General features: G+C 35.9%; 1 protein-coding gene across 2 annotated transcripts; it reads left to right on the top strand.

Annotated features, from left to right (window-relative positions):
• The first annotated feature begins 266 nt into the window (after positions 1–266).
• LOC104901824 (protein ENHANCED DISEASE RESISTANCE 2-like) lies at positions 267–26,813 on the top strand. Of its 2 annotated transcripts, none has more exons than XM_010689447.4 (22): positions 267–769; positions 883–945; positions 1,102–1,155; positions 3,988–4,053; positions 4,373–4,431; positions 6,621–6,697; positions 9,146–9,268; positions 11,835–11,869; positions 12,453–12,553; positions 12,732–12,827; positions 13,948–14,012; positions 15,185–15,256; positions 16,597–16,770; positions 17,233–17,429; positions 17,538–17,601; positions 18,407–18,582; positions 20,153–20,254; positions 20,965–21,012; positions 24,528–24,671; positions 24,802–24,897; positions 25,684–25,785; positions 26,536–26,813. In XM_010689447.4, the coding sequence occupies exons 1-22, from the start codon at positions 545–547 to the stop codon at positions 26,620–26,622; spliced, it is 2,226 nt and encodes a 741-aa protein (XP_010687749.2). In that variant the 5' UTR covers positions 267–544; the 3' UTR covers positions 26,623–26,813. The 2 variants fall into 2 exon arrangements, with proteins under 2 accessions (XP_010687749.2, XP_010687748.2); XM_010689446.4 differs by having other exon boundaries at positions 883–957.
• Positions 26,814–27,949: the final 1,136 nt, after the last annotated feature.

The following is a 27,949-nucleotide window of genomic DNA, read 5'->3' as shown; positions in this document are numbered from 1 at the left end:
ATCGTATGAATATGTCATAATACTAGTATGAATTAAACCGACACAAACTCTCTCAAATCAGAATTCATCTTAGTCATGAAAATGACTGAAACGCCCCACGTCTTAGCCAAGACATTTTCAAGAATTTTAGATAGATTTAAATTATTATAAATTCCAAATCAAACTTCCATAATTGAACATATATCTAAATCATAATCATCTATACGTGGTCACACCTCCATTACAACCTTTATTAAAAACAAATATCATAATTACGCATCATATTCCAAACTTGCCACTACATTCACATCACATCAGCATCACACTCACTCCATGAATCATCATCATAATAACACGAAGATTACAGAAATGGTAGGTTCACAATTAAAGCATAACAAGTACTTTTCAGTTTCAAACACACACATCAACAAACCAACCAATTACCAAACCCAAAAAAAGCGCGATTCAACCATTAACGTGTCCACTCTCATTTCCCTCTCTTTCTCTCTCCTGAAAAACTGTATTGATTATTTTGAGATCGATCATCATTGATCAACGAATAACGATGATGTCGAAACCAATGAGAATGCGATCTCTCTCAGACGGAGATGGATCATCGCTAACGTTAAGCGGAGAATTGAAGAAGAGACCTAAGTTTCAGTACTCTGGTTGGGTATTTCATCTCGGTACTAACAAAATAGGTCACGAGTATTGTCATCCTCGTTTTTTATTCATTAGAGGAAAGTATGTCGAGATGTACAAGCGCGATCCTCATGAAAATCCTGGCATTGTATGTAATCAATCATCAATCATCAATGTTGTTTGTTGTTGTTGTTGTTGTTGTTGTTTTTATTTTCCGACTTCGTCTAAGCTGTTGATTTGATGGAATTGTGATGAATGCAGAAACCTATACGACGAGGTGTTGTTGGACAAACTCTTATGGTTGAAGAGCTTGGATTTCGAAAGGTTAATTGTGGCGTAAGGCACTTTGATTGTTTTTTGAAATTTAATCATGTTTACTGCTGCTGTTGTTGTTGTTTTTAGTTTTAGCTAGTGTATTTTGATTGTTAATGTAACATTATGTTATATGTGTGCTTAGTTTTGTTTGATTAATTTTTATAGGATGTGCATGTTCTTCGATTTTACAATCGCTTGGATGAATCAAAGAAGGGAGAAGTAAGTGTTACTTATGGTTGAACCATATATTACATCTTTTTCATCTGGATTATGACTGGTATATTATTTATTGTTTATATTATACTCCCTCCGTCCCAAAATATAGTTCCCATTTCTCTTTTTTCACGGTAATTTATGGAAGTAGAATATAAGAGGGATAGTAAAGATTTTTTGTTTATTTAAATAAATGTTGTATGGGAAAAGATGATTTTAGGAGAGAGAGTGGAGAATAATTGGTGGAAGAGCATTAATTATAACATTTTGGTTGAATAAATAAAGGAAAAAACAAAATTCAAGAAGCAAATAAATGATGGGACACGGTTTTTCTAGACAAATTACGGAAAAATGTAGAACTAAATATGGAAATGGGAACTATATTTTGGGACACCCAAAATGGAAATGGGAACTATATTTTGGGACGGAGGGAGTATATCATTTCCTAAGGTATTGGAGTTCTTTTTGTTTTTGTTTTTTTGGTTTTCTTGAGGTTGGTGATCCATCACGTACATAACTAGTCTTATATGCGCGTGATGCGTGCGAAAACAAATACTTCCTCCGTTTTTTCCGTCAACTCCAATGCAAAATTTGGATAGGAGAGAGGTAGAGAGGAAAAAAAGAGAGCATCCCATGTGATTATAGAGAGATAGAGAGAAAGGAAAAGCAAAAGTAGAAAGTGTTGCAAGTAATTAATTATTTTCCTTTTAAGAAAGTGTTGCAAGTAAAAAAAAACGGAGGAAGTAGAAAGTTCAATTGCGTAATTACATCTGTTTAAATCCTTATTTTTAACTGAAAAAGGAAGTTAATGAAGTTGAGAAACTGCCTTGAAATTTTATAGAACTGCCATATGATTTGGCTTTTTTTTATAAAAAAATTTTTGGAAGAGATGCGTTTGATTTTTTTTATCTAAGGGTTTAAGTGTAATTTAGGGTGGACACTAAGTCCTCCCCTCTACCCTTATATAATAGAGATCCTAGGGAACATGAGGATGTATAGTGTGTTTATTCTTGATTGACTCATAAAGAGATAACTGATAAGGCAAACCAGACAGTATGGTGTGTTCAGAGGTTTTGGGATGAAGTTAGTCAGCATTTTGAGGAAAGAGATGAGTGTTTGTCTCGATGAAGTTTTCAGAGAAGAATAAAGAGGATGGATGGAGTATATAGGCCTTTCTAGTTGTTAATCATGGTATATCTGAGGAGAGCCTAATTAGAGTTTTTCATAACTTAGAAGAAGGTACTTTGTTGATATGTGAGGCGTCTCAAGATTGAGGTTAGGCCTAATGTGACTCTTTAAAAAGTTTTCCTTATGATATGTTGCATTTAAGATACTAATGGATCTTTGAGGGAAAATCCTTTTCATGCAAATAGACTAAGTCCTCTTCTTCAGGATGTTGCATTTTGCATATTCCGTTTTGAGAGAGACTTATGACTTAACCTTAAGTTGAGCCGGAAAGCATATTTTTGCTCTTTCTTCCTTTTTACATGACGACCCCGTTGGTGTCTATTGATATTAATGCTTTATTTGGTGTTGACATATTTCTTTCATAGACACTTGGACAGAGTTGGACATTCCGTATATTCTTGCTTGTGGAGCCACTAATGGCAATTATGAAATTTGCAAGATACTTGGAACATTGGTTAAGTTAAATCTTTCTTTGGTTCGTTTTGTCTATATCTATGTTTCTAGGTGCTTGAATTTCTCTTTAAGAATGACACATGTAGGCTTGTCTCTTAGAGATGTCTTAGTCTCTTAGATGTAAATTACAACTTGTCTTTGAATGATAAGGGATTATGAAAATGTAATGCTATGTGAATAAGAGGAAAGGTTTTTAGGATGATGTTAAGTCGGAGAGGTTTTGTCTTTGTGATTTTGATTTAGTCACTCTACCTCTTGCACAATTACAATTTAGCTTGTTGGTTGACATAATTTTTAAGGTTGGATCTATTCCTTTGCTCAATTATCCTTGAGGGTGGTGATTGACCATATGTCTATTATATGTAATTCAACTTTTCCTATATCCTTTTTGGTTGGGAACATGTGGATTGTGGACCTTGTATTATGGTCTTAAAGATAAAAAATTTAGGATGGGTAGTTTGAACATAGAGTGGAAGCACAGCGAGGTTTAGGTTTACGAGCAAGTTGTACTTTGTTAAGGAGAAGTCGGAGGCCAAAGAATATAGAGGAGATTTAGAGATTCTATCTCAATCAAGAAATGGAGATCAATTGTATTGTAAATGAGATTGATAAGGTGGAAAGATGACATATACTTACATTCGAAGAATGGAAGTAAAGATGAAATCGTTAAATGATTTAGTGGATTCAACTTCTTTTTCCCCAGCCACAATAATGAAAAGTGAAATATTAGGACTTAGGAGGTCTTGCTAATCAGAATTTCTTGTGTGGACAGAACTAAATATGGGTGGCTGCAGTCCACGTTGTATATATGGAGCGATCCCCTGGGTGCCTTTCTAATATATTCTTTTATTATGTATGAGGAAAGATGTGTTTCGTGGTGACCTGTTTCCATAGGAAAAAAACAAAAGAAAGATTTTAGTTGAAGGTGCAAGAATCAGATGGACTTTTACCATAGAGCCATGGAATTCTGGAAAAAGGAAATCAACAATGACTAATAGATAGGAGATCAATTCATGTCTCTATCTATTTGGTTGTTTAGCTTTAAAATGCATTATATGCTATGACTATTGCCTTTGTACTTCTATGCGTGCTGATTACTTGATATGTCTGTATATCGTTTTTTTGCTTTTTCTTTTGGGTGGGTGGGGAGTAGAGCTGGCATTGCTCAGTGTAATTTGATTATTTTCTTTGCTGAAGATTGCTTGTGCTACAGCTGGAGAAGCTCAAAAATGGGTGGAAGCTTTTGAGCAAGCAAAACAACAGGTATTGGAGAACAACTTGATGTTACTTTTAGCAGGTTTTCTATGTTGCGAAGATTATATACTTTTTTACAGTTTATAAATATTAGATAAAATCATATTGATCCTACTTTTCAAAATGCATGCATATTATGGCTTTCTTCTTATCCAATTTCTGTTAAAAGTGAAGACTAAAAGCTCCTTTCCAACATCTCATAAATATATTGTTTGATTGTTTATACAATCAAAAGTATGATGCAGAGTTCTATTAGGTAGATGTACCACTCTTATTTTTAATGTATACATACTTTTTAAACTTTTAAATGTTAATTTTGTTGTCACAGGCAGAATATGAGCTATCAAGAGGAGGAAGGGCCAGAGACAAGTTGAATCTGGAGGCTGAGTATGCCTACTATCCTTGTAAATGTGGATCCTTGCATAGATTGTTCATCTAAGATAGTTCAGGTGCAATTGGTATTAACTGAGTAACCTTGCTAACCTGTAGATGGATTGAATATATATTATATGTTCTCGAAGGTATCCTGTTAAGTCTTGACTCTTGACCGATATCTAAATGTTTTTTTTTTTTTGAATGCCTCGATGGATCCATTCTCACTTGTAGTGGCTTCTGATATTTTGCAATGGTCTCTTCAGTCGTGAGCAGGGAAAAAAAATGCGCACGCGGTCGCGTTCGCGGGAACGGTCGCGTTGTCGCGGGAACGGCTTGTAACGGCGAAATAGAACGTTTCGCGGCACGCGGCGTGAATTTTTTTAAAAAATTCACATTATGTTTTAACCTTATTTGCATTTTTATAGTTTATGAAGCATTATTACAACATAATATAATCAAATCTAATAGAATATCATGTTTCCTCAACTATAATATTAAATCATAAAAAAAATTTGGCCAATGTTTGGAAAGAACGGATGTAACGGGGATAAAATCGTTCTAACGCGGCGAGTTCGCGTTACGGAACGGACAACGCGGCGAGAAGTACGTGAATTTTATTATGGCGTTCTGTAACGGGATTTCGCGGAACGGCAAATCCAAAATCCGTTACAGAACGGCCGTTCTGTAACGGAACGGGAGAGTTTTAATTCCCTGGTCGTGAGTATTCTTGTTCCACTCGTTGCATTTAATATATTTTTAGGCATCAAGGATAGTTTATATGTAGGAGCTTACATCAATAATAGTTTAAAAGTAAAACAAGAATATATCACTTGGGAGTTGCCTGAAACATATGCTTCTAATCTGTGCCATGCCAAGACAACTGAGAGAAGCACATCTGAACTTGCTGCTATTTTTATACTGGTGATGACACTTTAGTTTGTGAAATTATTTTTTTGAGCTTTTGGCAAGTTGCGTGGACCTAAGCATCTATCCCCTGTTCTATGTCGTTTCATTCTTTGCTTGCTTGTAATCTTATGTCCCTAGTAAATATTTTTAGTTAGACGTCTGAACTTCAGTGTTGATGTTGAGTTCTGGGATTAATTCTCGTCAATTATAATTGTCTGTCATTCTATAGAAGATGTACTTGAGAGAAGGAACATAGTTTTTTTAATAGGTGCAGCCTCGGTGATTCGGTGAACATAATTTTTTTGGCAATTACCCCCCTTAGCTTTTGTCCACGGGTGTACCTTACTGTAATATCTGCAAGTGGCTCTGTTTGGACTTTGGAGTTCCCTTTGTAAGGCTGATGATGCTGGTAGCTTAGCGTAGAAGGTTGTAAGAAGTTTTGTCAAGTCAGGATTATAGTTCTTTTTTCTGGCTTATATGCAGTCACAGCTATCTGCATTTCAGCTGCCATATGTCTTTTTGATGTTATATATAAGGTCACGACTCATGCATGATTTATTAACTTTACTGTACTGCTAGTCTTTTTCCTGAGCCATGTTCGATATACTGGTAAACAACATATTTTTGTTTTCTATAGATATAAAATAATAGTAATATATTATTTTGAAAGTCGGGCATTTGTAGAATTACAATTTATTTTTTTTCAAAAATTATAACATATAGGTCTATAGTTGCGAAAAAGGTAATACCATTTGTGAAATTTATAGTTTCTTTCTCTCTAAAAACTGTTTAAATCAATCATATATATTAATCATATGTCTAAAATTATGGTAACATATCTTTTCTATGATTTGCACAAAATAATGCGATGTTTTCTAGACGGGAAATTTAGTGAGGGATCGACGCGTGTCTCTTTGGTTATTACTTCATTATAATTGATAGATAGATTAATAGATGTAATAAATTTTGTTCAGCTCTATTCTGCCTTTTGTTTTTGTATTTTGGTGATTCTATTAGTTTGAGGGCATAATCATTTTTGTCCCTATCCTCCCTATATATATGGGTTAGACCAACTGATGTAGTTATCTTTATCTCAGTTTGTCTAAAAAAATGGAGAGTTACTGATAGGCAGATGCGTGGATTGTACTGCTTTTTGTTGGCTGCAGTTTGCTAATGCTTTTTTTGAAGTTCAAAATTTGAATATATTGGCTCAATATCTTAATGGCTTACATGTTAGCATTTCTTGTTCTGATGATACTATTTCAAATAGGTTAATGACTCTTTTTTTGTTAAAGGATTGATCTTGATGCGCATCGTCATAGGGTGAGGAGATATGCACATGGTTTCATAAAGCTTATAAAAATTGGTCAAGGTATGTCATTGTTAACTGCTATGACAGTAATTACGATCTTTTTGTGTAATGTTGGGAAGGGAATATAAATTGTTATCATCATATGTACCGTGGAAGGAATATAGTTTGCTTAGTGGGAGGAAATCAAGACGTTTGTCAGAAAGCTTGTTAGACAGTCAGAGGGATCAGATTAGTAAGAGAATATATGTACGAGAAGAACGGTATCCAGAAAATAGAGGGAAACGCATGGAGAGCTCCACGAGCCTCTTGAATGAATTGAGGATTGTGATTCATAGGATTACTCTGATTTTATCCATACAACATGTATCTGATTCTTACCCCTAATTTGATTTACTTCAATTTAATTGTAAAGTCTCATACCTCAGCTCTTAGCAAGCTTTCTTATAGCAGAAGTACTTTGTTGGTAGAAAGTGGGATACTAGCATAGCAACTTAAGATTTTAAAATGGATGTGCTGAAACAAATAATGCAATTCTCTGCCCTCTCATAATGTAGAAAGACTTAGCCTTGTTCTTTTCTCATAAATCATAATTTTTGCTGAACTGGAATTAGTTTTTACTTAGAAAAACTGTTTTTTCTGATAATATTTTTCTCATATGCAGTTAATTAACATTGACTTTTCCTGATTTAATATGATTTTTAATGATTAAAAACCGATTTCAATCGATCAAAATTTTGATGCTACTAATCAAAACTGATTTTCACTGAATATTGTTTATTTAAGTTGAAGAGAACAAAGCCTTAGAGTCTTAGACAAGCAGCTCTATATAGTTCGGTATATGCGGGTACTTCATTGTGTGTAATCTTTTCAATTTAAATAAATCTTATATCACTGGCTCACTGCAGCACTGCTCGACAAACATGTATGCTACTATGGTAGGAATTAATGTCTTGCGTTGACTTATGGTTAAGGCATCATTATTGGTATGGGTTGTAAGGCTGTAATAGACGCTAGCTGAGTTGACCCTTAGCCTTGGACTCGAACAAAAAGCTTTATGGAGCTGATTCCTTGGTTCATAGGGTGGTGGTTTGGTTACCTTTTATTCCACATTCAATTCCAATGTACTTTCTTCCTTCTCTCTTTCTGGAAGTTCTATACTGTGCGTTGACTTATGGTTAACGGCTTAACGCATCATCATTGGTATGGGTTGTAAGGCTGTAATACACGCCAGCTGAGTTGACCCTTAGCCTTGGACTCGAACAAAAAGCTTTATGGAGCTGATTCCTTGGTTCATAGGGTGGTGGTTTGGTTACCTGTTATTCCACATTCAATTCCAATGTACTTTCTTCCTTCTCTCTTTCTGGAAGTTCTATACTGTGCGCTTGTACCCTGTAATTGACACATTACAATGCAATAAAATTTTCACTTTCCATTACGTGCTCAAAGATTTTCACTTCCTCTTTGCTCTCTAACGTCATGGCTGATGTCCAAACACCTACTACTTTTTTCTGTTCCATGTAGAATTACCTACATCAAAGAAATAATCTACTATTTTTCTCTATTGGTCTTGTATATTTCTTCTCTTTTTCAAGTAAAAGAACAAATAATTCTCACAACGACAAGCGTGACTTCTCCACACACTTTCCGGAAGCCATTTACTTTTTCCATTAAGAAAATTTTCTTATGAAAAGAAAAAGGAGTGAAGCTTTAAAAAAACAAAACAACTTGTGAAGTTATCATAGCTTATGCTAACATACTTTCTTTAACTAAATAAACTGGACCTATTGCTTTGTCAAAAATCTCATATGCTTAATAAATTCAACTAGGGAAAGAAAAGCAAACTCTCTACCTGTGCGCTCTCGGGAAAGGAACAAGAGCAGATAGAAGTGATGGTACGTGAAAGAAAGAGTCCAAGGAGCTGAGGACTGTCACTTGGTAAGTCGTACAGCGACAAGCATAGCTGATAGGGACAAGTAAAGGTGCACACCAAGTGTGGAGGAGGTCTTTTGAGGCCTTGAGAAGAAGTTTAGGGTCTCCATTATCCATATTAAGAAAAAAAATTAAGAATATGCAACTGAAAAATTTGGTGGAAGGCCAATGTTATAGCAGAGTAATGCTAACCCAACTAGACAACCTGAATTGAAGACACGTAAATTGTGGCATTGGTTGTTTTTGTGAAGGTCTTACCTGCTCTTACTAATGTCAACTTAATGCTCATTATTAGCTTTGAGATGCATCTTTTTGGTGCATTTCCTCTTGCTGGAGAGAATGGAGATATGTAGGCTTTGAAGTTGGGGTTTGAATTGTATTATCATCTCTGCTTAGCAAGGATATATATTATCTCCTAGGTGTATGCTAGTGTTTGTAATATCTGCCCTTATGTTATTACTAAAATTTCAACAAGTTAAATATTTGAGTTTGTGAAGTGTGTGTGCATTTGGACACATTCTTCTCTTGAACTATCCTATTGGTAAGAAATCCTTGTTCATTTTTCTATAATCTATCCAGAACCACTTTCGCGGCAATCATCATCCTTGGCAGACTCTGCTCGGACAGATGGGTATTTGGGAGTTGATGGAGATGCTGATGCAATCGAAGCACATACATGGAAATGTGTGTGCACTATGAACGGTTAGTATTTTGTTATTAATATGTTTGTTAACATTCAATTGGTGAAATGTTGTAAATAAAAGTCTCAGCTCTTAATTTTTAGCTTCATTATTGAGCTGATCAGTTTCCATTGCATTTCCTTGTTCGTTGTTTTTCCAAAAAGTTATACAGAAGGCTTCATACCCTGTACTCTTGTAATTTCTGTCATTCAACAAAGAAAATATAAGGTGATGAACTGATGATATAAGTTCTGTTCCAGGCTTGAGTCTTTAAACTTTTAATCATAAATTATTTAATCTTGACTTCTATAAAAAAAAATTCAGGTAGGTCTTTAGTGAATTATGATGTCTGAGAAGTTGGAAGAAATGGATCCGAGATGTTCAAATACTTCTGGACACAAAAGTAGGCATGACAACGCGAATGTGCTTTTCTAGTTTATTTGCACTCCTTTCTCTTTTTTGTACCAGTAAAGGAATGATGAATTACTAAGTGTTTAGTGTGTGGTGACTGAGGCAATTACCGAAGACATGTTGAAGAGGATTCTATGGACTTATTGGTATATTAGCTGCTGAGCATGCTGCAGAGTGCAGAGTATCTCTGCAAATAAACTCCTCAAAAGAAAGGTGCACCTTAGTGGTTAGTGCCATAAATCCTTTTAAGCAATCATGGGTATTTCAATCTGTGCTAGAACCTGCCTGTTTTTTTATGATGATTTGGAACAGATGTATTTTTAGAGAAATGGCTGGGATAATAGGGTCAGATTTCCAGGACAAGTACACAAATATTCATTTCTGAGTTTTATCAACTTTTTCCTCCCTTTATCAGATACGGTGTAGGTAAGTGAGATCTTCTTGTTCTTTGGGAAGAATTTCTATCTTATATCCACGGCTCTGTCGATTGTCCTCTACTCGCTGTGCACCTATTTCCCATTTCAAGGTTAGTAGAAACGTATTTTGTTAGGCATTCATGAATATTATCGATGTGGCTGGTAATCCATTGGGTGTTTTCATCTTTAGTTCTTTTTACAGCCACCTAAAGAAACCTCCTATCGCTAGACCTTTCCACGTTCCGACTTCTATTTGGAAGGCCAAGGTTGTTAAGCAAGTCAAAACCGCGTTTAATGGGGGGCTTTGTTTTTAGTTCATTGATGAGAAACGACCGCTTTCCAGGCCATATAAGGTGTTGTCTCTCCGTACATATCACTGACCTTGCTCGGAGGGAGATAATCATCCCCTTCTTTTACATTATGTGTTGGATACTTGTTATGGAACCAACTCTCTACTTCTAAAGGCTCAAGATGCTATGAATGGCCATAGCTAGATCCGAATTAAGATGATGATTAAGGACTCAAAATGGATTTGTATTGATTTAATGGAAAATACATAAGCTGAAAATAATACACAAGCATCCGAGAGGGTTGGATCCCTCCCAAAGAAAACTAACATGAACATGCTTTTTCAGCTTGCCTTCCCGCTCCCTGATCTTCTGTATTTATACAATTTCTTGCTTAACTAACTCCTTAACTTCTTCAGCTGTTCCTGAAGCTAACCATAACTAACTTATAAAGATAGTGCCTAAAGTGCCATCCCCTGTCCCAAATATCAGTTCTCAGCACAAGACTAGTGTTTTATGTGGGCTCTGGTTGGAACAAGGGAAATAAGATGGAACTCATGCGGTTTACTGTATTATGGACTTACAGTTGCTTTGGTTGGAAAGAATTGATGGACCTCCAGAGATAGGGCTTCTAATTGAGTTTTATTGTGGGGAAGTGTAGTGCTGGTACCTTCTATATGAGATGGGCTTTTTGTGACATGTGCTTGCTAGATGTAAAGCGCACATCCTCTCTTTCATTTTCCTTTACTCTAGAGTTTTGGTCCTCCCTCTGTATAACTTGTATATTCATATATGAAATTGTTTGTTATCTTAAAAATCATTGTTGAAAAGCTCTTTGTAATGTTTTCCGTTGACTGTATCTCCATGTTTCACTATTCATACCGTAGCTTGCTAACTTTGCAAACTGACTTAGAATTCCTGTGAGCTTGTGAAGACTGAAACAAGTTTCTCCATTGGGTAGGGGGGAGAAGTGTTTGGTGTGTTGCTTTCTAGACTCCTCCATTCAATGAACAGAACTCTGAAGGCAAATTGGATCGGAGATTCTTCTAAGATGAGGAGATGTAATAGAAGAATGCTCAAGCTTATAAATATTGAGATGTTGCATTGAGGGAGCAGGGTGTCTTCTCTTGAAGTTTGTATTTGGAAGTCTAACTTTGCAGTTTGCGGTGTTAGGGTAAGTGTCCGTGGGGCATTAGGGAAAAGAGTGAATTGAGGGTATCATTTTGGGTGTCAGTATGAGGTGGGAATAATCTTTTTAAATCTCTGATACGGTCGTGATCGTAATAATGGTCGTATTGGTCGAGGAATCATTTTCTGGGCAATGCTTATGGTCGTGATAAATGTTCGATGTCCCTTCCCCGTTGCTTTGATTGGTTATTATATTGATATAATGATATTTTGTTGACTTCTGTGATGCTTTTATTTTATTGGGTCCTTGCTTTCTGTTGGTGATACTTTGTTTTATCATTTACAGGAATTAGAATCTTTGAGGATGTTGTGGAGTCCAAGGTATCTATGATTATATTTTTCTTTTGTAAAAAGAAGTCTCATTTTGTGTTGTTCTTACTGGATCTTGTGGTTTGTATTGCTCATGATTTAGAAAACAGATAATCATGGAAATTTCTTCATTTCCAATTACATTCCTGACTCTCAGCAACCTTGCTTTTCTTGCTGCTGGTAACTTGTCTCTCCCTATGCTTGAAACGTCCTCTCTGCTGGGGTAAGGGTGATGCTTGGAACTACCCTAGCAGAGAGGCAGTTTCTTGCTGCTGTTTCAAGTAAGAGAGAAGTTTCAAGCGGTTGCAAAAGTAAGAGAGGAGCTCCAGAAAGTTTGAGAGAGAGTGCTTTTAGTGAGTTGCCTTGGCTTGTTGCCATATTCCCTTCAAGAACAACATTTAGGAACGAAGGGAGTATTATTTTAATCTGATAGCAACTTCTTATTTATAAAAGATTAAGGTTAAATATGTTGGCTATCATACCATCTTTCATTTATCTATCGTTTCTGTTCTCATCGCATCAGGATCACTTTAATGTACTTCTTGTTTGTTTTTGTAAAAGTTGGATTTATGATTTATTTTCATGTTTTTTTTAGGGTGGTAGAGGTATTCTTGTGAAGTCCGTGGGAATAATTGATGTCAGAGCAGAAACTGTCTTTGATATTCTTATGAGCCTTGAGCCCTCTAGGAGATACGAGTGAGTTTCTTTTCCCTGAATCATCCTTTGTTTTTCCTTATTGTCTGGTTATATTGACATGTTAGGGATATGCATTTTCTTCTTTCCTTCTTCGTATTTTCGGTTTTCCCCCCCTCCAACTTAAAACTAAGCTTTACAGTTGCACTCATTATGGGGTAGCGTCTGTGCGTCATTACAGGTGGGATATGTTGACTAGTGACTTGGAGCTTGTTGAGTCCATAGATGCGCATTACGATGTTGTATATGGTACTTATGATCCAAAATACTTCACTTGGTAATATATTTTTCTTTTTTCTATTCTCATCTTGTCTTGGTGCTGCTGAAAGTACATATTGATGGCCAAGTATCTGCAATTCTATATGTCAATCTAAATAACTTTTACTCTGGTTTGTTCTTATTTGCTAGCTTGAACAATTGAGGTGGTTATGTTTCTTTCCACAAGCTGCATGTGAAATACTAACTTTGGCTCGTTGCAGTAAATCTTGACTATAAAGCAATGTGAACGGAGTACCAAAACAAATTGTTTTGGTAATCGGAGGTTTTTCTTATTCTGTTCAGATCAAGAAAAATTTGCAACAGAAGAGGTTTTCTAGGCCTCCAAAGATTATCATGGAAGATTAGAGCTTCACATTTTTTATATATATAAATCAGAAATAAAACCTTTGGATAATTCCCAATTCCCCATGGAATGATATAAATGGCAAGCAAGATATGCAACTTTGTGTCAAGGCACCAAGTGATTCATATGATTCATAATACCCCCATCCTGCTTGGTGGGGAATATGTGCTTGGGGAGCCTGGTAGTGATTGCGAGGCTCCAACTTTCAACCGGAAAGGTCAAATTGCTAACTTAGTTCCACTTGTACCAAAAGGGAGTGCTTTTCCGTTACTCGTCAGTGATTGATGCTTCAAATATCAAATTGAGAATCAAGGGCATAGTAAATGCAAGTCCCTCAATCAAAAATAATTATCATTTGTTTTTTGCATTTTGATGTTAAAACATCTCTGGTCCTGTGGGGTGATTTTCTCCTGCCTTACTGTTTGGTGCATTTTAATTTTTGATAGGGGAACATCTCTGATCCTCTGGGGTAATTTTCACCTGCCTTACATATGTTGTGTCTTGGTATGCGGTGGGGTGACTCAAGCTTTTAAGAGGTCTAGAGTTGGGTAGGAGAGAGTTGTGTAATGGTGGAAACTGTAAATGTAGAAAACCTCATACAAAATTTGGTATGAATTTGGTAACCTCGATGGAGAATACGTGCAGTAAATCGTGAATAATCTATGTCAATCTGGTTAAAATCATCTATGTTTACATGGTTTACTGTTGCTGATTGCCCTACATTCTTCTTTAATTTGGCTATTTGATTTGCGTGCTAATATATGTGCTTGTGTAGGTGGAGTTCCAAAAGGGACTTTGTGTTCTCAAGGCAATGGGTTCGCGGACAAGATGGAACATACAGTTTAGTAAACCCTTCTCTAAACTTTCACTATCACTTTCCTATGTGTCTGAACTCTGACCATGCATTTACTATAAATTATATACTGAAGCTCTTCTGTTCTGGTTCATGTAAATAGCTTTTCTGTTACAAAGTGTGAGGAATTTGTATTTCAATAATGAAAAAATATAAAAGATCAAAACACCGGATCACTTCATGTGCGAGTGTACTTTCCTAATAGTGTAAAATATTGAACCTCTACAAAAAAGTAAATGTAGGAACTCGATGCTATTAGTGGAATTTGACCGGTTCAACACGGTGGATTCTAATAAGCCGAAAAATTTCGGCCGAACCAACCGTGACAATGCAATTTCGCATGCATTTCCCGTACCAAGACTACTTTTCAGATATTTTCAGAAATTCCCACTGCCCCTATAGTATTATAAACTAGGAAATATTAAAGGTTTTATTTACTATTACAAATTTTACAATTTATTATTATATTATCATGATATTGGGGTATACTCTAAAGACTAAAAAACCACCTAAAAAGGACTATAATAACAGATTTGTAGGAGAAACGCGACGCGGTTCGCATTGAACGTATCCGTTCCGTTCCTGGTCCGCATAGTGTGTATATGTTCCGTTCTTGCGAAACCGCAATGTCAACCGTTTCCACGACCGTGACCATAACTGTATTTATAAATCATGCTTGCAAGGACCACTAGAGGTGTCATGTTTCCTTGCTGTTGCTGGATGTCCCCATGTTGAGGGTGGAAAGACTCTAGTGGCCTTCTCCAGCACCAGGAGTAGTAAGGAGGAGAGAAATGAAGAGAGGAGAGGTTCTGAGGTGGGTGGTATAGTTAATCGATGATTAGTGATTTCTGGTTTTATGTTGGTGTTTGGTTGCAGGTTCGAATAACAAACAAAGCTGATGTAGCAGTTATCTTTTTTGTCAATGAAAACCTGTAGAATGGAAAAAAGTTCCCCAATAGAATTCCTAGTAACTATTATCTCTTAGAACTTGATCCCCTTTCAACACCCTGCCCTCCTAATTTAGACTCCCACTCCAAGGCCCAAGCTTATCCTTGCTCCGAAACTTAGAAACATAGATGAGGATATATATATATATTGCCTATCATTATTTTTATCTCTAGCTATATATCATTATTGACACTAATGGTAATGGATGCAGCAATTTTACAATTCCCAGCAGTGCATAAGAAGTGTCCTGCAAAATCTGGTTATCAACGAACGAAGATAAATCGTAAGCCATTTTGTTCTCAAGTATTACCTCTTAGCGTGCTACATGTTTTTCTACATCATCCATGCATTTTAAGAAAATTGAGATGCGATAATAGCTGTCCATATTGGAAGTAAATAAATAAAAGCTGATATCATTCAGTTCGCTTCCTCTAACTCACAGGCTTGCTTCTTTGCAGCAATTTGTTCTTGGTGACCTAATTTTCATTGTCATGTGCAGACAAGAATCTTAACATAAATGTTACAGCTAACACCATAAATCTAGGCTTCTTTGAGAAATGAGTTGGTGTAGGGTCATCAATGCATATTTGCAATAGCAGTGAAAAGGGATACTTTCTTGCTACTGTGTAACCGACATCCTACAATTCAAAGAAACGTTGTAGCAAGGAGTACCCTCATGTCACCAAACTAGTCTATAACAGATTTTTTTTTTTTTTTTGGCAATTCAAAATTGTTATTGATAACCAAAAAAAAGAGTTTACAAGAGGCAACCAGGCCTAGGCTACACCAGCCAAGAGGCTATAACAGATTTGTTACTGTGCTGGAAGCGAATAACCAGATGATAAAATGACATGAGTCGATACAACTCCACCAATCTCTCTATAAGATGATAAAATCTGTGGATGCATTATTTTATGGTGTCCACAGGTTTTTATTGTTTTTCATCTCCTGTACGCTAAATAAATTGTTGAATCTGGAGTAATATGCCAAAAAGTGGGTTTAGGTATCTGTTTTTCGTGCCCCCTCGCCTCCCAGCCTCTTCTGGATCACATCATGTACCCGTGATAATTGGACTGACAAAAGTCGAGGTTCTGGGTTGCAGAACCCTTTAATGCTTCACAAGAATCTTGTTTGGGGGTGCAGGGAAAAGGTCAATGGGATTCAGCTTTACATCTCTAAAAGTATTAATATTACAATTACACTCTTCAATAAAATCTTTATTCTATAAGGGAACACTTGGTGTCCCTCTGAAATGTCTAAAGTAACCCTATGTAATTAATATTTAAATTGTTTAAAAAATGCCATCATTTTAGTGATGAAATACTTTTTTTAAAGCTGTTTTTTCTACTAATTGTGTTTTTTGTACATCAACGCACTCATTGCGTGCATATAGGACTAGCCTATATAATTGGAAGACAGTAGCAAAGCTATTCCTACCTTTTATTATTAGCAATGGTTTTGGACGGCATACTCTCCTTAAATGCTCAATTCATGCTGATTCCTTGTAGAACTTTTGCACTTAACGTCCCATTTATTCTTCTGGTGTAGGAGGTGCTACTACATGTCTGCATTTCAAGATGAAATATTATGACTTTTTGCTCTGTGTTCTGATTTCTTTTGTAGCTTCAACTTGGGAGATAAAAGATTTGGACGCATCAGATTCTACAACAGAATCTCCAAGGTGTCTCGTGACGCATATGTTGGAGATACAATCTGATAGCTGGGGTACATGGAAGAAAAGCCGGTCTTCAAAGTTTGAAAAATCTATCCCTTATGCATTGTTGTGTCAGGTTTCTGGTGAGTTGCTTCCTGCAAATTTTCAAGTTTTGTCTTGCTTCAATACGAACTTGGTAGTTCAGATAATTTTAGTTCAGAGACCCTTCCAGAGTTCCAGTGAGCTGTGACTTATATTTTTGAGGCCTTTTTTTGGCTACTTATAGTTCATGCTGCAGCTATTGTCTGTGATAACTTCCTAGTACTAGAGCGATAGAGCCATTAGTGAATTTAATATGTTGCCTAATAGGTCTGGTTAGTTCTGTGGAAATTGATCAGTATATTAATATGCTAGTCATCACAGACAAGAATAACGTCCTTGTGTGCTTATAGCAAGAGTTGCAAGACATTCTTCCAGTTGAATATACACTCCCTAATGCTATGTCATACTGCTAACAGTTTATCTGTTTATGTAATTGTTTTATGAATTCATTCCTCATTTGAGAGTGCTTGATTTGTGTATCATTCTTGTTTGTTATTGTTTAGGTCTGAAGGAATATATTGGAGCAAATCCAGTACTTAAAAATAACTCCGCTACAGCAGTTCTTACTTCAAAATCTTCTAATAATAGTGTTTCCAGCAGTGACTGTGACGATGCATCAGCAGATGAGTTTTATGATGCGATTGCTGCAGGATCATCTGAAGATGAAGATAGTGATGACGATATTGAAGTTGAGAAGAAGGTTTGAGCTCCTTTCTCTTTGTTTAGGCGTTTGATTAATGCAACGAACCCCTCCATTATAATGGACTTGTTAAATGATTAGATCTGACACCAATTCTGGCTGTGTCAGGATCATGTGACGCTGGAGAATGATTCATTGGACGTAGCAAGCTTATCTATGAAGATGGCTTCAGGTTCACTTTCTCAACTGTTTGTCTGTATCTTTGGCTGGTTTTGTGGCATTTACTCTACTTGGATGAATGAACTAGCTCATATTTATGGATATTATTGTGCAAGTTAGCTGTCACTTCCTTCGACGATACACGTCATTTTTCACTGATAAGATCTGTTCTGCTATGATCCTCTTTTAAGGTTTATTGGTTGCACAAGAAATTAGGTGATTACAACAACAACAAAGCCTTAGTCCTAAGAAATTAGGTGATTCTCCCTTAAGATTCAATTACCAATTCCTTCAATCAATAGGAATTAAACTTCTGTTGGCCCATTTTCAGATCTTGTTAACGTAGAAGTATCAGCTCAGTCATTCACTCATCCCCTTTCGAGGTTTCTTGAACACAGTCGTATACTCATATCTGCTCAGTCTTCTTTTTTCTCTTCTTTTGTTATAGTCATGATAGATCTAGTTACACCATCTCTTTAATAACTGCTCCTCTGCTGCTAAATTTCTGGTATTTTTTTTGATTGGTGGCATTTCAGTTGATCTCAGTTTGTTTCCTGTGCTATCACTGTAGACACGTGTATCCTGTGTGGTTGGTGCAACAATAATGATCCACTTTAAGTTTGGTTCGTGTTTTGCTGTACTGGAAACAATAAATAGGGGAGAAAGAAAACAAAATCAGAAAGACAAAATTTTGCCGTGTCATTTGTGGCTCTACTGGCTTAAGTGCTACTGTTATGCTTTGTGCTGATGTGTTTTTTTGGAAAGTACATATCATGCAGTATAATCTATTAACAAACACTAGCCTGCTTATCTTGCAGCTCATGATGCAAGCAGCATACTAGATTCAGCCACATCTCCAGTGCCTATTGAATTAAGCCAGTTTTGTGGTTCATTGCATCAAGGAAAAGATGATGATGACATAAATTGCTGGACAAATCCAGGTGGTGCAGGATTCATGATTAGAGGAAACACATATTTGAAAGACTATGCTAAAGTAGGTCTTTCTAATCCTAATAGGTGTCTTTTGTTATTGTAGTGTCTTGAGCATCTGTTAAATTGCAGTAGCAGTCATATGTTCAAAAATGCCACGACAACAGGCATCGGTCCGTAGAACCTATAAAAAAGAGATGGTTGTAGCGCGAAGTACTCTTGTGCACTTACGTCACTTGGCTCGCGCGCAACCTCACTCTCTTCAGACAGTAAAGGAATGATTTCAGCTTTTTTTGTTCTAAGCTGTTGAATGCTCTGTCTCCTATAATGCTACTGCTTGAGATTGTGCTGTGGTTGATGTAGGGCACTGCTGAGTGCTGATAGATGATAACTATGAATTGCACTAGTTCAAACTGTTACTGTGTAACCAGATGGTGATTAAATACTACTCCCTCTGTCCAAAAATAAACTCAACACTTGTTGGGATACAATATAGACTTTCACTTTTGCTGTCAAGTTATTTGTGTTCTTTTCACCTGGAAATCACTTTTCTAAACTTCTAAGAACTTACTGGAATTCTTCAGAATTTTTGCAGTTGTTGTCATTGGAACTTTTCTGAGTATTTATCTCCTGAATTATGTTAAGGTGAAAAGAACAGAGCCTTAATGAAGAAAAAAAGTCAAAACATTTCAAATGTGTACTTTTCCAAATGGTGCTCTTTGTAGTTTTTTTTTGTAAGAGTTCGAGTAAACCACTTTATCGTGGACAAATTTTTTACTCCATGAGACCATTCTACTGATGTGGGCATTGTGATAAAGTCAAAGACAACATTTATTTGGGAGAAAAGGGGTAAATTTTTCTGAAATATAAAAGGTTCAACTTTCTTGCCTAAGATGATGATGGAATAGTGTGTATATGCTTGTCATTCCCATACAGCTAACTGATTTCCTTTTCCTTTGAGCTTTATAATCTGTCACTCCTAATGTGAATTATGCCAGATACAAGAGTTATAATTGATAGAGGAGTTTTAATTCTGTAAAGTTAATTTTGGCTGCTGTCTTGTATACAAATCTCTCCCGACTTTTGGGGTTTGTTGGTTTAATGTAAGAACGTAATTGATTTAAAACAAAGATAGGCATAAAGACATGTTTTTCAACTTACTGAAGTGGGCTGACACTGATGAGGAACTATCTTGGTCTTAATTGTAGGCTTTAAGTCAGCAACTATCATCCTCGTGTTTTGTCACTTTAAAACAAATTACACATCGGTATTAATGTAATTTCTGGGAAGAGGAAGTTTTGCTCTCTTTTGCTTACATGTATCATTAGGTCCACGACATGGAAATTAATTGACTGTTTACTGCAAAGTATTTCAGAGCAAATAAGAAATAACAGATAGTTTTGTGAGGCTTTTGATTGATAATAGTTGAAAGGCGATAAGTGACTTTTATCGCCTTTGTCAGGGTGTCTGCAATGTGTATACTGGAGTCTCCGTTGTTAATGATTGAGAACTAAATTGGAGTTCAGTTTATCTCTTTTTATGTGCATATAACACTATTCTTAGTATTTTGTATATTTGGATTCTTTATGTGTATATCTATGGGTAATTGAACAAAACCTTTATTCCTTTTCAAGGTAAGAGCTGGTGATCCTCTTTTAAAGCTTATAGCAGTTGATTGGCTCAAGGCTGACCAGAGCATTGACAAGGTTGCATTGCGTCCATCCTGTGTTGTTCAGGTAATTTGATTGACCAGAGCATTAGATGTTAAGATACATCATGGTTAAGTGTGCTTGGCTAGGAGGAGTCTTGGGATGGGTAACCTATGTTTATTATTATTTTCTTGCTTAGGCTTATGTAGAATCTCATATAGGGCTTGAAACTGAAAAATGCCTGACTTGATGTTTTGGGACTTGCCTGGCTTTGTTTGGTCACTGGAGATGCATCTTTTCAGACAATGTATGTGAACCTTTTTCTATGTGATAGGTGGATTTTTTATATATTCTTACTTAGGCTGTAGTCTCTTACATATCAATCCATGTCTTAACTCATTGCAAGGATCTAATGATTCCCTTTTGGATGTTCTCCCTATTGTCCTTGCTGACAAGAGTTTCATTGAATGAAATAGCTGGTTTTCCCTTCAAAAAAAAAAAAATAGTCCCTGGTTTACCCGTCAAAATAAAAAGAAAAAGAATATAATGTTGCCCAACACAATCCCTACTTTTATCCTGTGTTTTTCCAGAAGAATGGAACTCCGAAAAATTATTAAGTGGACAATGTGCTCAGCACAGTAAATATAATTAGTATCCAAATGTACTAATACTGCGGTTTTAAGCTTGCTTTGTATGTGTGACACCTTTTTTCATATGGAATTGACATTCTTTAATCTGTGTTTAACATTAAAGTCCTTGCTGTCTTACATTTTTCTCTTGTTCCCCTTTTATTTCAGTCAGAAGCTGGAAGAAAACTTCCATTTATTCTCATTTTTAATCTCCAGGTATGGGCTTTTATTATTCTTTTCTTCCCACCTTAATCTCCCAAGATCTTTCTTTCATGAACTGTATTAATATGTAATCTAGTTTTTTTATTCAAGATTAGGCATTTCCTTTTCCTGGTTTTTGGCATGTCATAAGAAAATCTCTTATTACTAAATTTTAGTATTGTAAGCAATAGACAATCAAAACATTACTGTTCCAGACTGTTGGCTACTTGCATAAAGACATAAGAAATGTCTAGGTGTTTTCCCTGTTCATTAGCCTCTATGTGATAGTCGTCATTGTCTCATTGATTGCTGAAGCCATTCTTTTTATGTGGTGTTGCAAAATTAAGTGATGTGCAATTTAGCTGTACGGCTAGCGGCAACTTTTTTACTTCCATGATTGTAGCCTTCTAGGTGTCAACTTTTAGGCTGTTACTCCTAGATTGCTGGTTCCCATTTAAATATAAATCAGTATATTTCACATGTATGAAATGGGTGAATTCTGATACATGAGATAGAGCAGGATCTCTTAATTGCGGTCCTGTAGATGCATTTAGATGCATCTTTAGGTTCAGAGTTTTTTGCCAGCTTCCAGAACAAGTCTCCGGTAGGTTTTCTGTTTTCGTCTGAAAGGTTTGCCTATGATGTACTTAAAATCGAATAACAGAGTAGGATATGTGGAAGTCCTAGGAAGTAAGACTTGAATTGTGAAATAATATATCAAGGCAGGAAGCTTTATCTTGACTCACAGATACAGAATTATATGCAATTTTAATCCGCAAGTGCGCGGTGTTATAGACTTATAGTAGGATAACCCTATCAAGTATGAGTCGAATCCACAGGAAATATTAAAGATCAAACACTAGATTGCTTGCCTTCTATCTTAACGAAGCAAGTTACCAGGCTTAATGAATCTATAACTCAAGGGAGATATAAATCAAAACTAGACTAATGCGAATAACGATGACGAATGATGGTGGGAGAAATCAGTAATAATGACATTGAGGGCTAAGAGTTCCCACTGAATTAATAAAGGTATGATGCGCCCTATTATAATACCAATAACCTCTCTCAATGATTAATGGCTTCGGAACATGCAATCATACCTATTCTCATGATATCTTGAAAATCAAAGACATAAAGCTTTGATGCCTTATAAATCCTAGCAAGCAGTTTTCTTATTCTTGGGATGATAAATATTTCATTTGATTAGTGCTCTAATATTGTGTGAGAGGGAACCCTCGTTGTAAACCTTATTAATGTCCAATAATTACTCTTTCTAATCAATCATCGATAATCGAGCTAACCCTAATAAAGATGATTATATTCAATCTATTCAGGGAATTAGGGATAGGGTCTAATCTCCTCAACTTTTTTTTCCTAGAGTTAATTTATCTTTGCTGAACTTAATTTCTTTTTGCTGAACAATTCTTATTTTTGCTTAACTAAATTTATATTTGCTGAACTTATTTTTGGTTAAAGTACTTTTTCTGAACTTAACTCATTTGTGTTGAACTTAACTTATTATTGCTCAATCTAACTTCTATTTTTGCTTAACTTTTACTTAGATTTGCTGACACTAACTTACTTTTGCTTAACATAAGTTATTTTGCTAAACTTGACTTAGTTTTGCCGAACTTATTCTTGTTGTATTTGTTTTTGCGGAACTTAACTTATTTTTTTCAAACTTAACTTATTATGCTTGGCTTAACTTTTTTATTTCTTTACTTGACCTTAACTTATCTTTGTTGAACTTAACTTCTTTTAGCTGAAACTTATTTTAATAATTTAAGGAGAACATACCCTCAATGGCTCAATCACAACATCAATCCACATCAGGATTCAAATGAACCCTTGATTAATAAACTATTCGTGCATGCTTTATATAAATAAGATCAAGTAATAGAAGAATAAGAAGCCATGACAAACATAAAATACGGACTTTTCATCTTAAATGCTTGAGTAATTTGTCTCTAAAATTCACCATATGCCCTTAATGAACAACAACTAATCAACTACTCCCTCCGTCCCAAAATATAGTTCTCATTTCCCTTTTTTCACGGTAATTTATGCAAGTTGGGATAGTAAAGATTTTTTGTTTATTTAAATAAATGTTGTATGGGAAAAGATGATTTTAGGAGAGAGAATGGAGATAATTGGTGAAAGAGCATTAATTGTAACATTTTGGTTGAATAAACAAAGGAAAAAACAAAATTCAAGAAGCAAATAAATGATGGGACACGATTTTTCTAGGCAAATTACGGAAAAATATGGAACTAAATATGGAAATGGGAACTATATTTTGGGACATCCAAACTGGAAATGGGAACTATATTTTGGGATGGAGGGAGTATAACTTTTTTGATCTTCAACCCTTGATTTCGTTACAACACTCTAATTGACTCCTATTTGACCCATTTCCCCAAATAGACCACCAACGAAACACCACTTATGACTAAACAAAGAGGGAAGAGAGTTATGGAGAAGAGATAAAAGGGTCACAGGTGGTGTTTTATTGGTAGTCAATTAAGGTTAATGGATCAAATAGAGGTTATTTAGGGTTTAGTAACATGATGAGGGGATAATTACCTAAAACAGTTGACATTTGTTAGTCATTAAGGACATTTGGTGAATTTTAGACATTGAGGGGTATATGGTGAATTTTGAAAAGTTGGAGGGGTGTATAATGAAAAATCCGCATAAAATAAGAAAGAAAGGAAAAAGAAATCAAGTACTTGAATTACTGGATAATAAAAAAAGTGAATCTTGAAGAACAATGAGAATCTTGAAGTTTCTCTCTCTAACATCACCTTAAAACTTGAAACATAAAGTGTTCGTTGATAGTAAAGCAGTAGGTAAATCAAAATTTAGGTTTAAAGTCTTCTTCATAGGCTAGCTATTATGTAAACTGACATTGGAAATCATTCATGAAAGCTGGGCACATCATCAGGGACAAGAGTCATGTTGGAACTTTAGAAATCTAGGTCATCAGGTATGCATGATTTCAAACAAGAGTGAGTGTGGGGGGGGGGGGGGGGGGGGGGGGAGGGGCTGCATGGGTGTGCATGAACACACATGGCCATGCACTATAGGGTGGCAAATTTTCATTGATATCCTATAGAAGGGCATGTGTGTGCGCATAATCGCACCGGCATGCGAACTCACAGCTCTGCATATCTTTGACTTTAATGTGCCCAAACCCAATACTTAGACTTCATGATCCGGGATCCAAAGCATCTACATCCCATCTAACTCAAAATAGCTTGAATACACTGAAAATCACATCAAAGGCAGCAAACCGATCTCGTGAAGCATTACGGTCATAAACAAAAAAACATGCACAAATTCTCTAGACATTGAATGCATCTGAATTGTATAAGAGTATCTACTTATTAAATGGCTGTTTTATCTGCAGAAGCTTTGTAGTGCTTTTGTTGGCTTTAAGATGTTATAGTCTTGTTTGTTGTTCACTGTCTTAAATCATAATGCTTGCTCCAACCTAATCTGATTTAGAGTTGCTTCTGCTGTTTCAGATCCCATCCAAACCAAACTACAATTTGGTTTTTTATTATGCCGCTGACAGGCCTGTAAAAGAAAGTTCACTGTTGGGAAAATTTATTGATGGTACTGACACATTTCGCGATTCAAGGTTCAAACTCATACCAAGTATTGTGAAGGTATACACTATAGGCTCTCCATATTCTGCAAGTGTCGCTACTCGCTACATGTTTAGTGAATTCGCAAAGTTTATTTACTATGACTTTATGATGCATAATACTCAGAAACTAACTGCTTGAATTGGTTCAGGGATATTGGATGGTCAAGCGTGCAGTTGGATCAAAGGCCTGTCTTTTGGGGAAAGCCGTGACCTGCAGATACCTGAGGCAAGACAATTTTCTGGAGGTAATATCATTCTTGTTTGTTTAACAAAGCACTTGGGACACGCTTGTGTTTGAATTAAAATTTCTCCGATGCTTATTTCAATGTTTGACTGCTATAGCAATTGTCTTCTATGTCTGCTTTGCTTCAACATGGATCTGCAGTATAATACTCCTATTATCTTTTTGTTTCTCTTTTACTACGTCAAAGTCAATATTCAAATATTAAAATTTGATACCAATTAAGAACTGTTTACTGAAAGACTTGCTTGGTGTTTGTTCTAAGCAATGTCAATATACTTTCTTTAGCAAAAATTTTATAGTGTGCATGATTCCAATGTGTACCTTGTCCAAAATCTCATGCTTAATGGCACGTTGTTGATGTTTGATGTAAGACTATCAATTTGCCTAGGAAATGCTTGTCTGAAGAAGAGGTGCACCGCATGCTTATGATTTTGAACATTAAATTCTAGCTGAACATTAAAAAAATTGATCTAAGGGTCCTCAGATTTTTCAATATGCTTGAAGTGAGCATTTGATGTTGCTGTACAAATCCAATCAGTCTTAGGTTTTTAGTGGTCAGTGGTCAGTGGTCACTGATCCTCTGCAACGTTTTTTTCCCGGCTGTCTTTCTGATAGTATGGAACTTATTTTTGTCCAACATGATGTTTCAAATTTTTGTATCTTATGTCCATGTGATATTGCATGATTGCTTTGCAACTGTACAAAAGAAAATTACTACTGCTTTATGTTTTTATAGATGATGATTTTAAGCACTTTTTCGTTTCCCCATTTGTGTTGTTTTTGGCAGATTGATGTGGATATTGGCTCCTCATCAGTTGCTAGAAGTGTAATCGGTCTTGTACTTGGATATGTCACAAGCTTAGTTGTTGATCTTGCAGTTCTGATTGAGGTTAGTGCTTCTGCGTCACTTGTTAGATGTTCTTATGTTATTAAAACTTGTTGAAAGTGGAATTCCAATAATGCTGTTTTGCTGTATCTTGATTTTGCCTGTATTTTTTGGTGACCCCAAATAGAAAAAATGGCAGAAAGAGAGTGTGAGTTCAGCTACTACCGTTATTACTATTTTCCCTTCCATTACTGGTTACTTCCACTTTTAGATGCTTCTCTTCATTTTCCTGTATCCGTTTTCTTGATGGGCTTACCCAGCTCCCCAAACCTTAGTGTCAAGGAGATCAATACTAGGTTGTTGTTTAAGTGTAAGAATTTATTTGGGAGTTCTCTATATCTGAGAATGGATATATCTCAAAGGATCTCAGTGGTGTGAAAGAATTGTAGCATTTTCTCATGGCTCAGGGGCTGACATTTGGATGTTGACACCTCTGTCGTCACTTGTCAGCCACTGGCCCACCACGCAGAAGGACATTGTATCTCTTGATGGACTACTGAGAGATGAGAGGAGGATGGTGATTGGTGATAGAGAAAAAGGAAAGAAAAGGGAGATGACGCATTGACGCTTACCAACCTGGATTTATCCATAATCACGCAGGACAGCAATTGAGCTTAGCTTACACTGCAGGATCAAGGAGGCACGGAGTCATCCAAAAGAATTGATCATATATTCCCCCTGTTGCATATGTATTCCAGATTTTAATTATGCATGGCAAACTACAAGAGAGATTGAATTTTGTCAATTTTGCAGGCAGATGAGGAGACTGAACTTCCTGAGCACCTTCTTGGGACTGTACGGTTAAGTTGTCTTCGACTTGATTCGGCTGTAGAGGCTTGAGATGTTCTCAAAAAGAATGGTTAATTCCGGTATTATTGCTGGCCATCCAAACCTAATGTATTCTTTACTCATTTGCATCCCCATTATTCCGTGCAACTGAGTTGCTTGAATTCATCAATGTACTCCTTAATAGAGAGCTTAACATTACTCTCCATTCAACCAGTAATGAATTCTTTTGATTGTTTCGGCCATCATTATAGAAACTGTGCAAAATCCTAGCTCTTCTTTAGAATGATATGCAAATTTTTGTGCCTATGTACACTTTCCCAGGCATACTTCTATTGTGAAGAAACCAACAGATTAATCTAGCGCCAATTCATGAAAATATCAGAAACTGGACCTCCATTTCGGTGAGGGCTCGATCAAATTACTGTTTACCAGTGAAGAAAATATTGGCCTGCTTCATCTCATTAGCATTTGTATTCGAGATACTCCAGTCTTATACTGAAATACATATGTCTTCAATTCTTTGAAACAAGTGACATGTCTTTTAGCATAAAGATGCCTCTTCACGGAATTAAATCCCTCTATACAGATGATAGTGTGACAGAAGTGTATGTGAAGGATGATCCGAATCATCAAAAACCATTTCCTCTTGCTTTCTTCTTGACACAAATACAACATTATTTTGTCCTTCAACAAGCATTGAACAAAAACTGCTTGTTGATTAATTCAGTAATACAACGTAAATTAATTGATATATTCTTTATGTCTAAACAGTTATATCGTGAAATTCTGTTGTAGCTTTATATTAGAGGGTTAATGATCAGTATTTAAATATTAGAAAAATGTTTGATCACATGCTTAGGAAATAAGTACTCCACAATATACCTCTACCGTTCTACGGTGGTGTGTGAAAGTTACATGAATAGACACTTTATCATGTACTAGTAAGTACTAAGTAATATTGGGGTTGAAGTGGTGGAGTAATGGCATCACTTTTCATCTTGTATTTCGAGGTCTAGCGAATCAAACCTTATTTGATAGATTCTCTTTATCTCGCTTCAAGTGTTTGTGCCAGTCAATATTGCTTTTGGCAACCACGCACGTGGCTCTAATTGAGTAACCATGGTTACTCAGTATTATTTTAAAAGAAAACTTCTCATTTATCTTTTGTCATCTTTAAATGTACAAACATACGTTTTTTGATGTTCAATAACAATACTATAGATGTGTAATATAACTATCCGATGTACAAAAAAACTAGTAGATGTAAGATGCGAAAACCATCTCTGGATGCACAAAATAAATTAGAGTTCGTATTGTGTCGGACTCGTCCGACACAATATTCTCGTCGGACCACTTCACTTGAGTTTCAGTTGGTCTT

This window comes from Beta vulgaris, chromosome 8 (genome assembly GCF_026745355.1).
Source record: "Beta vulgaris subsp. vulgaris cultivar EL10 chromosome 8, EL10.2, whole genome shotgun sequence".
NCBI classification, from domain to species: domain Eukaryota; kingdom Viridiplantae; phylum Streptophyta; class Magnoliopsida; order Caryophyllales; family Amaranthaceae; genus Beta; species Beta vulgaris.
Note: the sequence above shows the minus strand (reverse complement) of the source record. Positions and strands in the feature narration are given on the sequence as shown.

Bases quoted from the DNA above. Each gene is read 5' to 3' on its own strand.
- LOC104901824 (XM_010689446.4), top strand. From the start codon at position 545: ATGATGTCGAAACCAATGAGAATGCGATCTCTCTCAGACGGAGATGGA. The intron at 15,257-16,596 runs GTAAGCCATTTT...TTTCTTTTGTAG, and splicing joins TCAACGAACGAAGATAAATC to CTTCAACTTGGGAGATAAAA. The intron at 25,786-26,535 runs GTTAGTGCTTCT...TCAATTTTGCAG, and splicing joins ATCTTGCAGTTCTGATTGAG to GCAGATGAGGAGACTGAACT.